Source organism: Silurus aristotelis (assembly GCF_946808225.1).
Source record: "Silurus aristotelis genome assembly, chromosome: 16".
NCBI classification, from domain to species: Eukaryota; Metazoa; Chordata; class Actinopteri; order Siluriformes; family Siluridae; genus Silurus; species Silurus aristotelis.
The window spans coordinates 17,917,793-17,932,754 of NC_139589.1; the positions used below are offsets into that span (position 1 = coordinate 17,917,793).

The 14,962-nt window shown below is 35.8% G+C and overlaps 2 protein-coding genes and 1 long non-coding RNA gene across 7 annotated transcripts in view; 1 reads left to right on the forward strand and 2 right to left on the reverse strand.

Moving 5' to 3' along the window:
- LOC310738697 overlaps positions 1-14,962 on the reverse strand; it is a 159,053-nt gene that overhangs the window by 12,321 nt on the left and 131,770 nt on the right. The window lies entirely within an intron of this gene.
- b3galt9 (beta-1,3-galactosyltransferase 9) lies at positions 3,905-7,876 on the reverse strand (the record flags this gene model as incomplete). Its single annotated transcript, XM_083565389.1, has 3 exons — positions 7,700-7,876; positions 5,780-6,780; positions 3,905-3,926 (listed from the first exon to the last, which is right to left on the reverse strand). The coding sequence occupies exons 1-3, from the start codon at positions 7,703-7,705 to the stop codon at positions 3,905-3,907; spliced, it is 1,029 nt and encodes a 342-aa protein (XP_083421515.1). The 5' UTR covers positions 7,706-7,876.
- kcnt1a (potassium sodium-activated channel subfamily T member 1a) overlaps positions 11,746-14,962 on the forward strand; it is a 39,870-nt gene continuing 36,653 nt past the window's right edge. For all 5 annotated transcript variants that reach the window (XM_083563887.1, XM_083563890.1, XM_083563888.1 and 2 more), the window contains exons 1-2: positions 11,746-12,123; positions 13,747-13,902. In XM_083563887.1, the coding sequence (XP_083420013.1) occupies positions 12,047-12,123; positions 13,747-13,902 (233 nt within the window). In that variant the 5' untranslated portion in view covers positions 11,746-12,046. The remainder of the gene's footprint in view (positions 12,124-13,746; positions 13,903-14,962) is intronic.

Genomic DNA, 14,962 nt, shown 5'->3' on the forward strand with positions numbered 1-14,962 from the left:
TCTGAAGTTTGCAAGTATTCGCATTTCGCGCTGGTGGATCATAACCAGGCTGTAAGAACTGCTTCTAAATGTTAAAAGAAAAAAAAGGAGCAAGAGGCAAAGAAACAGGGAGTAGGCAATTTATTGAAAACTGCATTTAAACTCAAACAGCCTGTTCATCAGCTAATCAAAAGTTAAGACCATAGCCTAAAAATCCCCACAACAAAACTAAAAGTGTCAAAAAAAGGGCTCAGTAGTGCGTAACCCCACCGTTCTTGTTCATAACTTTAAACACTTGTTTCAGCATGCTTGATGCAACTGTTTCCAGGAGGCTGGTTGGAACGTTGCTCCATGTTGTGAAGATGGCTTCATGAAGGGCATCAACAGTCTGGAACTGACGTCCGTTTTTGCAATCTGCCCTTGCCATCTAACCCAAAACATTCTCAATGGGATTTAAATAGGTGGAACATGCTTGATGGTCCAGAAGTGCAGCGTTACTGTACTGGAAGAAGTCCTTCGTCAGACGGGTGTTGTGAACTTCAGTTTTGTCCTGGTAAGAAACCCAGTAATTACCACACAGACAAGGGCCCAAGTGGGTCAAGTGGGATGCCTGCTGCAACATGTCTACATAGCCAGCTGCCGTTTGAGGCCCCTGCACAACCTGAAGCTCCATCCAAGATCATACTAGAGCCTCCTCCACTGTGCCATGTAGAATACATCTCTAGTGGGATCTCCTTGTCATGCCAGTATTGTTGGAAGCCATCAGGACTATCCAGCTAAAATGTTTTCTTGTCCGAGAATAAAACTTTCTTTCATCTTTCAATGTCCCATGTTTGGTGCTCCCTTGCAAATTCCAAATGGGCAAGTCTGTGGTATGGGAGCAGACATGGCTTTCGAATATATTTTTTGTTGTTTAAGTCTTTCTCTCGCAGATGCTGTCTTATGGTTATAGGGCTCCAGTCAGCATCAGTAAGGGCCTTAATTTGGGTCGAGGATCGGCCTGTGTCTTCATGGACAGCCCGGATTATTTTTTCCCATAACTCTCAGGATTTTTTACGAAATTTAAGATGACTGTTTTACTGCATCCAACCTCGGCAGCAATGGCATGTTGCGAGACCCCTTGCTTGTGCAGCTTAACAATCCTGCCACATTCAAAAACAGAAAGCCTTTTTGCTTTTGCCATCAGATCATCATGACATTAAAGCCATATTTTTGCACACATTTTTAATTTTAAAGGCTATGGTCTTAAACTTTTGATCAGCGGATGAACACCATGTTTGAGTTTAAATGCAGTTTTCAATAAATTGCCTACTCAATTTTTTGTCTCATGCTCTTGTTTCCTTTTTTGCCATTATGAAGAAGTTTTTACAACCTGTGAATGATTGACCAGATCGAAATTCAAATACTTGGACTGTTTCCACCGTCTTAAGATTTTGTTCAGGAGTGTATATAAAGCAATTACAGATGAGACATGATACAATTCACCCCTATTATGATGCTATGCAATTCAATATGGTACAGATGGTTTGCTTTTATTGCTTTTGGTTAGACAGATAGAAATTCATAAACTTCAAAACTTCCTCCTGCCTTCTAACGCATGGTCCTTTTTTAAAGGGCCTTTGTAATGTAAGAAAAAAAAAATTTAAATAAAGCCAGATGTTCTTTTCCTGTTCTGTCACTAGGAAGATGTAGCTTTACCTCTGCAATGTTAATCTATATTCTCTTTGATTCTCAGGACAAGCTTAGGTTTCATAGTGTTGTGATACATCATATTCATGTAGCAACAGGGCTGAAAGAAACAGTTTAACGAGGAGAAAAATATTGGTCACTTTCTTAATAAAAAATAATAATAGTGCACCTACTAATAATCTTCTATTAACTTCAGTTTAGTGCAAGACCAAATATTCTCTATATGATGCAACTGTGATATCTGACCAGGCCATTCAAGCCTGAAGGACTTTTTCCTGGTAGTTCTTTTAAAGTGTTGACCGGACAATTATCTTCCACATTTCCTCTTTAGAAAGCAACTGGGGGAAGCAAGTCTTTCTGCAATATTCTCTTATATTCCAAATAATGAATTGACTATTCACAGTGAAGCAGCTTAACAGTACCAGCATCTGAAAAGGCTCCCAACACCACTTCATCTGTGATTAGCTGTGGTAGAGATGCATTTATTATTGTATTTATAACCAGCCCAATCTAAGGCACTTTATTTTGGAATGTTACTCATTTCCTTGTTACCCTGACAGTTTACAATTGTAGATCTATACCATGGTTGGGCAAAGATACATCAAATTGTATTTTAAAATAAAATACCAAATACACTAACTTAGTTGATTAAGTTTATGTTTGATAGCAACAGCTTTTCTCTGGCAGTCGTGAAATAAATCTGACATATGCAACCAGCTGACAGATCAAACGTACATCTTCCTTTGGTCTCCCAGATGAATGTTTGTTCTAAAATAACAGTTTAATGTTTAACAGTTTGTGAATGACTCATAATTGTATCATAATTTAGTTACTTGGTGTTAATAAAGGACATATTTTGCGTTAGCAACACCGACTCAGTGACAAACATATCATTCATAACTGATGGCAACTGTATCCATAGTAACTCGTTTCTAACTAATTCATGATTATCCTAAATATAATAATATATTATGTGTCAGGCAGTCATTCATGCAATGGTATGCAAAATCAAGATCCTACTAAACAGCTATTTCAATCAGGGATACAATATTCGGCAATCAAATATCTATTTATCAATCACTTGACGCCTGTTTGGAAGTTAAAATCAAACATTTCAACAATTATTAAATGATCAATATGAAAGCTGGCAGCCTGCACAATTCTCAACAAGTCTGGGCAAACTACTGAGTAGGCACCATTTAGAGGCTGCATATTTATGATGTTATCATGTAGATTTCTTATAAAGTATTTTACAGTATTAGAAAAATACTAAACATATTTTGATACAAAATATAAAGCTATTTTCATTAACTCTATCAAATATAAATTACAAAATACTATTTTATATTTGAAATACATGTATCATAAATACTGCCGGTCCCTGGTCTATACTATACTATAGGTCTATACTGTACTATAATATAGTCATGTTGTAAAGTTACAATAATACATATTTGTTTCTTTTCACAAGCTATAATTAACATTTTAGGTTGGCTGCCAGGTATGCCTCTGCTGTGTGCAGTAACAAGCTGGTAAGCCAATAGTTTCATATGGTATATATGTGTGGTCCAACATGTGTGCAAGGTGAGGAAAAGTAATGGGAATGATGAAAATTTATTTGCAAATAATACATTATTTCATGCACTTGTTGGAAGTGATTGGCCTGCACAAACAGGTGAAATAGGTAAGCTATTCAATACATTACTTAATGTAACTTTTTCTATACTTAATAAGTAATGACTCTACAAAGATAAGCAAATATTTCAAAATGTAAATAGCCTATATGGCCTATTGTTTGTGGACACCCAATTATCACCCTATATGTAGGCATTCACCAAACTATTAACACACTGGTGGAGGCACACAATTCAATAGTATGTCCTTGGATGTAATAACATCCCATTTTTCCTGTTCCAGCATGACAAGGCTCTGTGCACAAGGAAAGGTGAACAAAGCATGCTTTGCCATGGTTGAAAAGGAAGAATTTTAAGTGACCAGCAAAGAGCCCTGACACATCTTCAAGCTTTGGGATAGACTGTGATGCCGACTGCAGCCCCAGTGTCCTTGCTCAATAACTGATCTCACTAATGCTCTTTTGGCTGAATTTCCACAGCCACTAATTCTACAAAATGTAGTAGAAATACTTCTGAGAAGGGTGCGGATTATAACAGCAAATTGATGTCTAAATCTTGAAGGGAATTTTGTAAAAAGCACACATTGTATGATGGTCAGGTGTCTACAAACCCTTGTCCATATAACTAAAGAAACATTACATGTGTACACAATTACATACTATATTATTGTATCAGTTGCACCTTTTTTTTATGTATTTATGTTCAGTGTGTGTGTGTGTGTGTGTGTGTGTGTGTGTGTGTGTGTGTGTGTCCATTTTTTTTTTATTTTTAAGCCACACAAATTCAGTGATCTTTAAACTGCGATTACTATAGTAATAATGTGCCAAACAGTAAATACTATATGTCAAGATTAATAAGGTAAAATTCTCTATATACAGTGCCTGTCAAAAGTTTGAAAACACCTAGTATTTTATAGCTTTTTGAGACACCTGTATGTTCCTTTTGTTTATATGCAACAAGAAGTGGACAGTAAATGACTGGACGAAAATTTCCTGGACAGATGAGTCCAAATTGTAACAAAGGAAATTGTGTAATACAGAGAACAGGAAAGAAGATGTAAAAAGTTGTTTAAGATAGAAAATGTTTAAGATAAATTAGCCTACAACAGCCTGCTTTGAGACAATGTTCATTGTAAAAAGCGCTATACAAATAAAAATGAATTGAACTCAATTTCAATTTCAATTTCAATTCAAGTCAAGTCAAGTCAATTCATTTTTATTTGTATAGCACTTTTTACAATGAACATTGTCTTAAAGCAGCTTTACACAGATAATGTGGTGATTAAAAGTGAGTATGTTCTTTATAAGTGGGTTTGTCCCTGATGAACAAGCCGGTGGCGACTGTGGCAAGGAAGTTTTTTTCTTTAAGTGTTTCAGGAAGAGGAAGGTCTTCACTTTGGGACTCAGTCATCTAGTGGAAGTTTTTTCCACCACATCAGTGCCAGAACAGAGGAGACACACCCACAGTCTAACATGGAGGTGGACACTTAATGGTTTGGGGATGTTTTGGAACAGGGAACATTGTAGACTTACTCCAGGTGAAAGGAATACCAAACCAAACCATAATACAAAGACCTGAAGCATACGTACAGATCTAAATGCTATGGAAATTCTCTGGGATGAACTCGGAAAGAAATATCCAACTAGTGAAAAATACCTTTGGCAAGTTTTGCAAGAGGCATGGCAAAGTATACTGAACAAAATTCTAAACGCAACAGTTTTGTTTTTGCCCCCATTTTTCATCAGCTGAACTCAAAGATCTAAGACTATTTCTATGTAAACAAAAGGCCTATTTCTCTTAAATATTTTTGGAATATGGAAATATGGAATTCAAATGGAATTCATTTCAAATAAATTCATTTACATGACTTGAATTGAAATTGAAATTGAAATTGAGTTCAATTCATTTTTATTTGTATAGCGCTTTTTACAATGAACATTGTCTCAAAGCAGGCTGTTGTAGGCTAATTTATCTTAAACATTTTCTATCTTAAACAACTTTTTTAAATATAAATCTGTTAAAACCTGTGTTAGTGAGCACTTCTACTTTGCCGAGATAATCGCATCCAACTCGCAAATCCATGCTAAGGACAGAACTTTTAGTAAAAAAAATATTACAAAAATAATAAAAGTACAGATAATAATATCTGTACATTTAAATTTATATTTGCTTCATCATAATGAAATAAATTCAGTTAAATAAATTACTTTGTTGAATAGAAACAAAAATAACATTTACATGTCTCTCAAAACAAGCAAAAAAATAAAACAAGTAAAGACTAGGTGTTTCCAAACTTTTTTTTGTGTTATTTTAAAGTGTAATTTACCTGTGCATAGATAGATACTTCTAAAATCTATATTAAACATGAACACTTACATGGATATATTTATTGTTTTGTATTATTTCCACTAAAAAAGTTAACATTGTTTAGATAAGTCATGGCTTTGCACATTACTAAACTATAATATGTTTCGAACATGCTGCAGTGCCGCCCTCTTCCCTTTCCCAAATCCTTCCAGGCCATGATCATCAGCTCTGCATCCACAGAGGCTGAGCTGAACAGGAAGTTATAGCAGCAGGGGTTGTAGCGCACATGTCGTTCTCCAGAAAAGCGTGCACTATGAGTAGCCACAACGCCAGCTGCTCTTGCACACAGACCAATCAAGACATCTGATGGGAGGGCCAAAGCTACATTCTTAGAAGCAACATAAACTTTACGCACTACGTCCTGTGACATCAGGAAGGCAGGGCCAGAGCAGTAATCGGGAAAAGACCTGTCTGGATAGAGGTGAAAAGATACATAGTGTGGTTTATTATAATTTCGTTCAGGTGAGGTGTGATGAATGACCCTACCCAGATACAGATCTTCAGGGTGTGTACGAAGAGTAAGTAAGTAGGTGCCAAGTGCTGGAACATTCAAGAAAACTGAATCCTCTGTCAAAACAACAAATCGAGCTTGAGGACAGAAAAGCAGAACCCAACGCAGAGCTAGTTTGACCTGACCCCAGTGATCTCGTGACAAAGGCCCTTCACACTGTACAATGTCACCATGTCGAACAGACTCTTCGCACACCACCTGGCGCGCTGTCTCTAAGGAGGAAGGACTTAGAAAGAACAGTGTCCGTACTGCCACATTCTGCACCAATGTCTGATTGGCCCATGTGCTTCTGATTGACTCTCTTTGGCTGGCATTATTAGGGTCACTAAACACAATAGTGAGAAAAAGGAGGTCTTGGTGATGAAGGCAGGGCTTGGAGCTAATCGGGTAAATTTGTGAGGAGTTGGGCATGGTATCCCTCAGATCCAGTTTGCGTGCACGCTCGCGCAGCTCGAGTACAGCATGGTCAGTATAAGCGGCTGGAGAAGACTGGAGCAGGAACTCTTCCACGATGTCACCACCAAACAACAGTGCGTGGAACAGCACAACATTACAGAACAGGAAACACCACTGATGGGTTTGCAACCTGAACACACCGACCTAAACAGAGAAAGATGTTTTATTTATACGTCAATTTATAATTTATTTATAAGCAATTTAAGAAGGAAGAGAAAAGAAATAAGATGCAAGAAAGTCATAAAACTATATGCTTACTTACTAACCAGTGTTGAGAATTGTATTGTAGAGTTAATACTGAATGCACCTTGTTAAATGTATTTATTATTCTCTGTTAGAATATATACATCGTAACCCTTTTACATTCATATCTAAAAAATTACATAGTTGTGCAAAGCTGCTTTGTTTAAGCTCCGCTGTTAAAAGTGGTATACAAATCAATTTAAATTGAATTCTATTAAACTATTTAATGCTAAAAATTCTATTTAAGTATCAACATTTTCCTTAGTGTTACTTATGTGGAGTTTTCTTTCTGTTATTCTTCTGGATTGGAAATAATGTAATAAAACAATAAAGTCATGTGCTCATAAGAATCAAATAAAAGAAAATTCTATGCATAAAATAATAATAAAATAATAAAATAATAAAATAGCTTCTCAAGTATTTATAACCAAATATTATACAAGTGTGAAATCCATTCCACTGACTGCAGATAAAGGTAAAAACTACATTTTGTACACACAAAGAAGTCATGTTAACCTTGCACAAAACAAATGGAGCACAACATGACAAAAAAGCCAAATTATATTTGCTACAATTAAATAATTGTTTGGAAGCTGCTGCTTTGGGAATTCATTTGACTAGATTAAATTACAAAACAGAATTTCCACAAACCAAAACCAACCTACTTTTTACAATGTTTTAGTTTTTAATTCTGTTACAGCCTCACCATGAGAAAGAAAAAAAAAGAAGAGGAAATACATTAGTGTGGGAGGATGACTTCAAGGAAAGTCTGATAATTATTAATATCAAGTGATCAACATTTTTATAATGTTTTCCTCACCCGCATGATGTCCCATGAATTACTTTCTCCTTATTTCGAAACGTCTCTGTTTCTTCGTGACCTTCTTCGGCTGTCTACCAGTTAAACGCTATATACATGTGTGTGTGTGGGTGTGTGTGTGTGTGTGTGTGTGTGTGTGTGTGTGTGTGTGTGTGTGTGTGTGTGTGTGTGTGTGTGTGTGGGCACAGACACGTTCAGCATTCACCTGAGCCCTGTTTCCATGTAAGGTGAAACCAGACAGGGTATATTATACCTTTTTGGATACAGACAAGCCATTCTGAGTCATTCATGAATTAATGAGGATTTAATATATCCATGTTAACAGCTTTTGTCACAGTGGGAATTCGTATATTGCTTTAAAGCTCTTTAGAAAACTTTATGTGACTTATTTTAGCTCACCATATTTGTTTGATTAGTACAAAAAGGAACAGAAAAAGGCTTATTCTTCTATGTTAGAAATTAATTATTTTCCAATGCTAATAATGTATAATTAGTCATTTCACCTAATACCGTTCTAAGATATCACCAGTTTTGAATGAATAAACTGTCCACCAATCATTCATTCGTTCATTTGTTCATTCCTTCCTTCCTTCCTTCCTTCCTTCCTTCCTTCCTTCCTTGCTTCATTCATTCATTCATTCATTCATTCATTCATTCATTCATCCATTTACTCAGAATCTAACCCTATGGACACTGGTTTAAAGGCAGAAACACATCCTGGATACTAGTCCAGGGGAAGACAAACAACTAAATTAAACAAACAAAAAAGCAACATAACCACCTTTATTCAGTGAAAACTTGACTGATCTACAGTTTTTCACTTATTTCTAAAAATTCTGGAATCTCTTTCTGTACAATATGAATTTGTAATAGTAGCTTTCATAATGTCGCTTGTTCTGCTTCCTTCTACAAAAATGAGGATTAATCACACTGCAAAATATCTTTGCAAATAATACATACACAATATGGGAACAAAAAGCATTATGGCACCAGGCTTTTCCAACCATATGTGCATCTTCCTTAAGCTGTTATCCCAAAGAGGCCCACAATTGTATAGAATGTCTTTAGATGTCTTTTTTGGGTCTCGCTTTGGATACCCAAAACTGTTCCAGCATGCCATTGCCCCTAATCACAAGGAGACATGGTTTACATGGACTGAAGTGGAAAATCTTAAGTGCTATAGCACTCTGACCTCAACCCTATTTAATACCTTTGGGATGAACAGGAAGGCTAAATGCCCAGGCCTCCTCACCGTAATGTTTAGTGGAACATATTCCCAGAAAAGTGGAAAATATTATAAAAGGACATGGGGACTAAATGTGCAATGGGATTTTCAAAAAGTATGTGTAAATCTTATTGTCGGGTGTTCACCAACATTTATCTGTACATTTGTTGTAATATAATAACAGTATACAAAAGATAATTATGAATATATCAATACAGTATCTTTTTTCACTCTCATACTGTACATTTATTTGCAGTGTGAAACAATGAATCTTGATGTTCTTGGTGCCCTAAAACACTGTCAATTGTTTTACATGACTCTGGAATCTGAACTATTTTGCTCTACAGTTTTTTTTTTATACAATCACTTTGGCACTAACTTTACAACCTTATTGTAATTTTTTCAAACTCTAGACACAAACCTCACAACTGCCGATCTAAATGCACATAAAAAAAAAAAACTTGAACACATTTTTCCAATTGCTTATATACAATACACAAAGATCATTTGTTAACTAAATTAAAATTACCTGTGAAAATGAAGTAGAGGCACTCTGACAAATGTATCTTATTGTATGTTATTCCAATATTTTTAGATTTACATTATTACTGTGTCATTACCGTATGTTTGCAGAATCCAGTAAATGTGTTTCCAATAAGGTCAGCTCCTTAAGGATAATTGATTTCACATTGTGGTAGGAGTATATAATAAAATAAATGTTGTATCCACCTACAGCCCAGTGGTAACAAGGAACCAGCAGGTGTTTCAGGTCACAGTGGATGTCAAGCAGTGGGAGGAGGAAGACAAGAAAGATATGGTGACCACAGGAAAGGCAGGGGACAAGGACCCCTTCTGAGAGGTGTCTATGGACCTTGTCATAGGTAAAGGACACATAGTGGACCATGTGGAGCCAACATCACAGTGTGTGATTATATTGGAAGATGGGCTGGTGGTACCCAGACCTCATCTTGGATTATGTAATGCAGTTCTCCTTGTAACCTTTTTGGGTCAGCTAAATCAAGTCTGTAGAGCTGATAGTGTGACATCTGCTATTTTGGGGATAATGTCTGGTACACTATTCTTACTCTTGATTTTAGGCCCATCTGAAATTTTCCTGCTTTCCTTACAGTAAATTGATTGAGAAAATTCAATCTACATGGAAGTGGAAGATATTTGATAGGCTTTGTGGAGATTCTTTCCAAGATGTTTGGCTGATTAACCTGTTAGCAAGTAACACTGACTTTTCCAGCTTTTTTTTCACAATTTTTTTAGATAGTCTGCCCCCATCAAATTGAGAATGATCATAGTTTTCCCTTAAAATAATGCATTTTCTCAGTTTAAACATTTGACATGTTTTCTATGCTCTAATGTGTATTAAATAAAGGTTTGTGAGATTTGCAAATTACTGCTTTCGGTTTCAATTTACATTTTACACAGCATCCCAACTTTTTGGAATTTGGGTTATAGTTATTTGAACCAGTGATTCTGCAAGTGCAACGTTTCTTTATAAATATGAATGCACAATGCAGTGTTTTGAACATTTTCCATCCTGTGATACAAGGGATGTTTTTTGTCTATTGTTTTAAAAAAACATCAAAGTGAAATGAGTGAAGAAAAGTATTGGAAACATATTTTATATTCAGACTCCTCTACAGACAATATATATATATATATATATATATATATATATATATATATATATATATATATATATATAAGAGAGAGAGAGAGAGAGAGAGAGAGAGAGAGAGAGAGAGAGAGAGAGAGAGAGAGAGAGAGCGAGAGGGAGAGAGAAAGAGTGTGTAATATCATTCAACACCACAAAGTAACAAAGAAAGCCCAGTTGATCAGCACATTATGTCGGACCCAGTGAGCATTTGTGTGTAAATGTGAGTGTGTTGAACAGTGTCGTCTCCTAAACCCCTGATCATTTTCAGACTTTCAATTAAACATAAATGATTCTGTAAAAGGACACGACTGCTTATTCTTATTGCAAACTATTTTTGAAGTTCATATTTTTAAAACGTATGCTCTGAATGCTGGTCTAGAAGTGACACTGGCGATGAACTAAGTGGTAAAAGAATGAGAAGAATGTCGAAAAAAAAAAAAAAAGAATGGACTTGGAAAAAATGCTTTCAAACTGACTCAAGGCTTTCTTATTCCCTGTAGAGACTTATTACATATATGCTATGTAATAATGACTCAGATACCCTATTTAGTACACAATAAATACAGCAGAGAGATTTTTGTGATTCAGCTCTATACTAAGTGTATATGTGAGCTCAGGTGGGTGTCAATGTCAATTCCTTAGGGTAAATCAGTATGTACCTTATGCAATTGACATTGATACTAAACTAAATACTATACTATACTAATACTATACTAATACAATACAATACTAAACTAAAACTTAATACTGACTGTTATGTTTATGGCATTTTGGCAGTCGTCCTTGTCCAGAGCGACTTACAATTATTTCATTTATACAACTGGAGCAGTAGTGGTTAAGGGCTTTCCCCAAAGGCCCATCTGTGGCAGATTGGTGGTACTGGGATTTGAACTCATGACCTTCTGATCCAACACGTAAACCACTGATCTACCACTTATCACGTTACGTATAAAAATGGTGAACAAAAGACGTAATTAAGGTGCACTATCTTCAGAAAAAGAAAGATCCGTCGTATTAAAAAAACTGCGCACTTGCTCGTTTTTTTTTTCTGTGCACTTACTGTATTGTAAAGAAATAATTCGATACTGTCCGCAAGATGGCGCTTAACGTCGTTGTTTCATTACCAGGTAAATCCCATTGGTTCTACTAAATAGTGCAGTAAATGTAATTTGGTTGTATGAAGTGAAGAAGTATTTGAGGTTGAGCAGCATCTGGGCTGCTGCTTTATGGTCAGCAAATTGGAAAGGATTAACGCACAACTCGTTTTTTTGACAGTTGGTTATTAATTATAGCCGGGTTCATAAGCGTTAAGCCCGCGATTAGACACCACGTTAAGTGGAGATGGTGGAAAGTGTCTGAATCTCTCGAGGAAGAGCTTGGCCGTCTCTCGTCTTTCCGCGTGCGCTTCGTGCAGACGAACGCAGCCGCTTGTGGGGGGGTGAAGGAGCCGGCCATGCGCGGCGCGTGCTACACCAACCGCACTTTCGTGGACGACGACGGGCGCGCAGCGCGAGACGCACCGGCACCAAGGTACCGCGCGCTCCTCGACACCACTGCAGCCCGCCCCCGTCTCTATCTGTGACCAAGTTCTTTTCCAAAAATGTACTTATTTCTTTTATATATATATATATATATATATATATATATATATATATATATATATATATATATATATATATATATATATATATATATATATAAATATAAGTACATTTTTGGAAAAGAACTTGTATGTATATATATATATATATATATATATATATATATATATATATATAAAGAAAATACGTATTTATGCATATAATAACTTTTATTTATGCATGCATATTTAGAAAAAAACTAACTATTTAACCATTTACTTATAAATGTTTGGCATTATAAATTTTAATTCAATGCTAATTATTTGATTTAGTTCGTTTTCATAGTGCGATTCATACTTCTTAGTTTTTCCGTCTTCAAAATGTAAACATTTAGCAATATGACTGTCTTGCTATAAGTGCATTGTGATTGTGGTGGTGGTTGTTCTTTCTTTCTTTCTTTCTTTCTTTCTTTCTTTCTTTCTTTCTTTCTTTCTTTCTTTCTTTCTTTCTTTCTTTCTTTCTTTCTTTCTTAGTTCCTTTTGATGAAGGAATATTTCACTGCATTAATAATATTGAAAATGGAAGGTCCTCATTTTTAACTGTCATAAGAATCAGTGGAATGCTGTGTATATGTTGATGGTATTGGTATTAGTGTTACCCTAAAACAGATATACAGTGTACAGTTTAGTGCAAAACCAGGTAACATTACTCATTACAAAGAAATAAATGTAATTATATTTTTAGCTAACAAAAAATAACAATTATATTTAGTTTTTGCCAAGATATGAGTGAGCATTAAAAAGTACGAGGCTGTACTTGGTTTTCTTTTCTTTTCAGCAGCCTGAAATGCTTTTTAAATAATGCAATTATTATTCAGTTTCTTTATTATACCGCTATTATCCAACTATTATCTCATAGGGTTATATTTTATATACACATATGGACAAATGTTTGTGGACACCTGACGATAAGATTTATATATGCATTTTGAGCATCCTATTTCACATGCTAAAATATACACATAAGCCTAACCCTTAAACATCATTATAAAATAATAATAAAAAATAAATGCAGGTACAAGTTAGTGGTCTTATCCAGTCTTGACATAAAATCCTGAGTCCTTTTAGTCTAAGACCTATTCAAGATCGAAAGTGTCAAAAAATGAATGTCTTGAATACTTCAACAGGGTATGATTACAGCAAATGCTTGCAAAAAAGAGAAAATGCTAAATTTCAGTTCAGTTTGCCATACTGAACTAAATACTGAACATACTGCATATAATTGGCTCTGTACATGAAACTTGCACAATCAGAATCAGAATTAGGTTTATTTGCCAAGTGGGTTGACACACACAAGGAATTAGGTTTCAGCAATTAGTGAAAATCAAATTTAATCTAATCTAATCTAATCTAATCTAATCTAATCATATGTGAACATTTATACACAAAATAACAAATGATCAATGAGGCCCACTGCGTGTTGTTTACCAACTTTTAAGAAAAGAAGAAGATGTATATTGTTGGTATTATATTTTCGGCCCACCTGATAAAAGATGTTTTGCTCTTTCTCGTAGTGAGACGCCAGACTGTTTACAAATGCTCAGTGGGGTTGTACTTAATGTTCAGGGACTGAAGATGGCTGCTGGTGAACATGATGTCCCACCCCTCCAGGGCCGTGCCCGCTTCCGAGAACTGTTGCTGGGCGACCACCCATGTCAAAGTGAGGACAGGTATGGCATCCTTATTGTATTCACAAAGGCTTAGCGTGGAAGTAAGTATCGTCAGAAATGATACGCTCAGAAATTTTTAACATTTTGAAAAAAGCAAACATCAAAAAACCCACTGTGTCTCAAATGCATTATGTAATTTTGTGTTTATGATTGTAGTGGTTGTGCTTATAACTATACAAAAAACTGTTTACTCTCTATAGCTTTACAAATTGCTGTTTACATGGAATCCAATCATATAACACTAGTAAATTTGCCTGAGGTCAGACCTTTGTCAGTGGCTTTAAACAAGGTCTATTGTACCACTGCATTTCCTTGTAGTAGTGGCCAAGAGTTTGTGACTTTACTTCACAGTGGGAGCTGTTAATGCAGAGCCAGAAGTGTAACTAATTTCATAATTTCAGGGTGACTTTTCAGGATGAGCTCTGTCAAGACACAAAAAAAATTGACAGCCATGTCCAATACCCAAATAGATCACGACTTGATGGGTCACGACTTGAATGTCATCAACGGGCACTGCGACATAATGCTGATAGTGAATTGCACACCTCACAAGCTATAAGGAACTGCTCATTACCTTCCTCAGACATTGCATTGTTGCAGCAGAGAGTGGTATAGACTGCACCCTTGGTTGCTTAGTTCACTAAAAGGAAAGAATGAGGTGTGTTGTTGCAGCAGGATCAGAAATGGACAGACAACCTGGCAGCTTAGCTTTTCAGAAAGAGAAGAGAAGGCAGTTCTACTTCTTCAAAGAGCTCTGTATTCAACATACGACAGTTAGATGAAGAGCAGGGAAATTGATGGTTAACAGTTTTTCTCATAGTTTGCGATGATTATACCTAGCTATACGCTAAAGCAGCTGAAGTCCCATCAATTTTAGGTATCACACAAGGACCATGTAAAGACAGACAGTGATGAACAATTGGCTATTTTTGAGTCTCTGAACTTGAAATGTGAAGAATCAATCCTGAAGGAGAGTGCTGATAACCTGTAGCTATTCTATAGTGCAGAATGGTCTTTCAGGGGTTTAGCTTAGCACCAGCAGTAAACCTGTTTTATCATG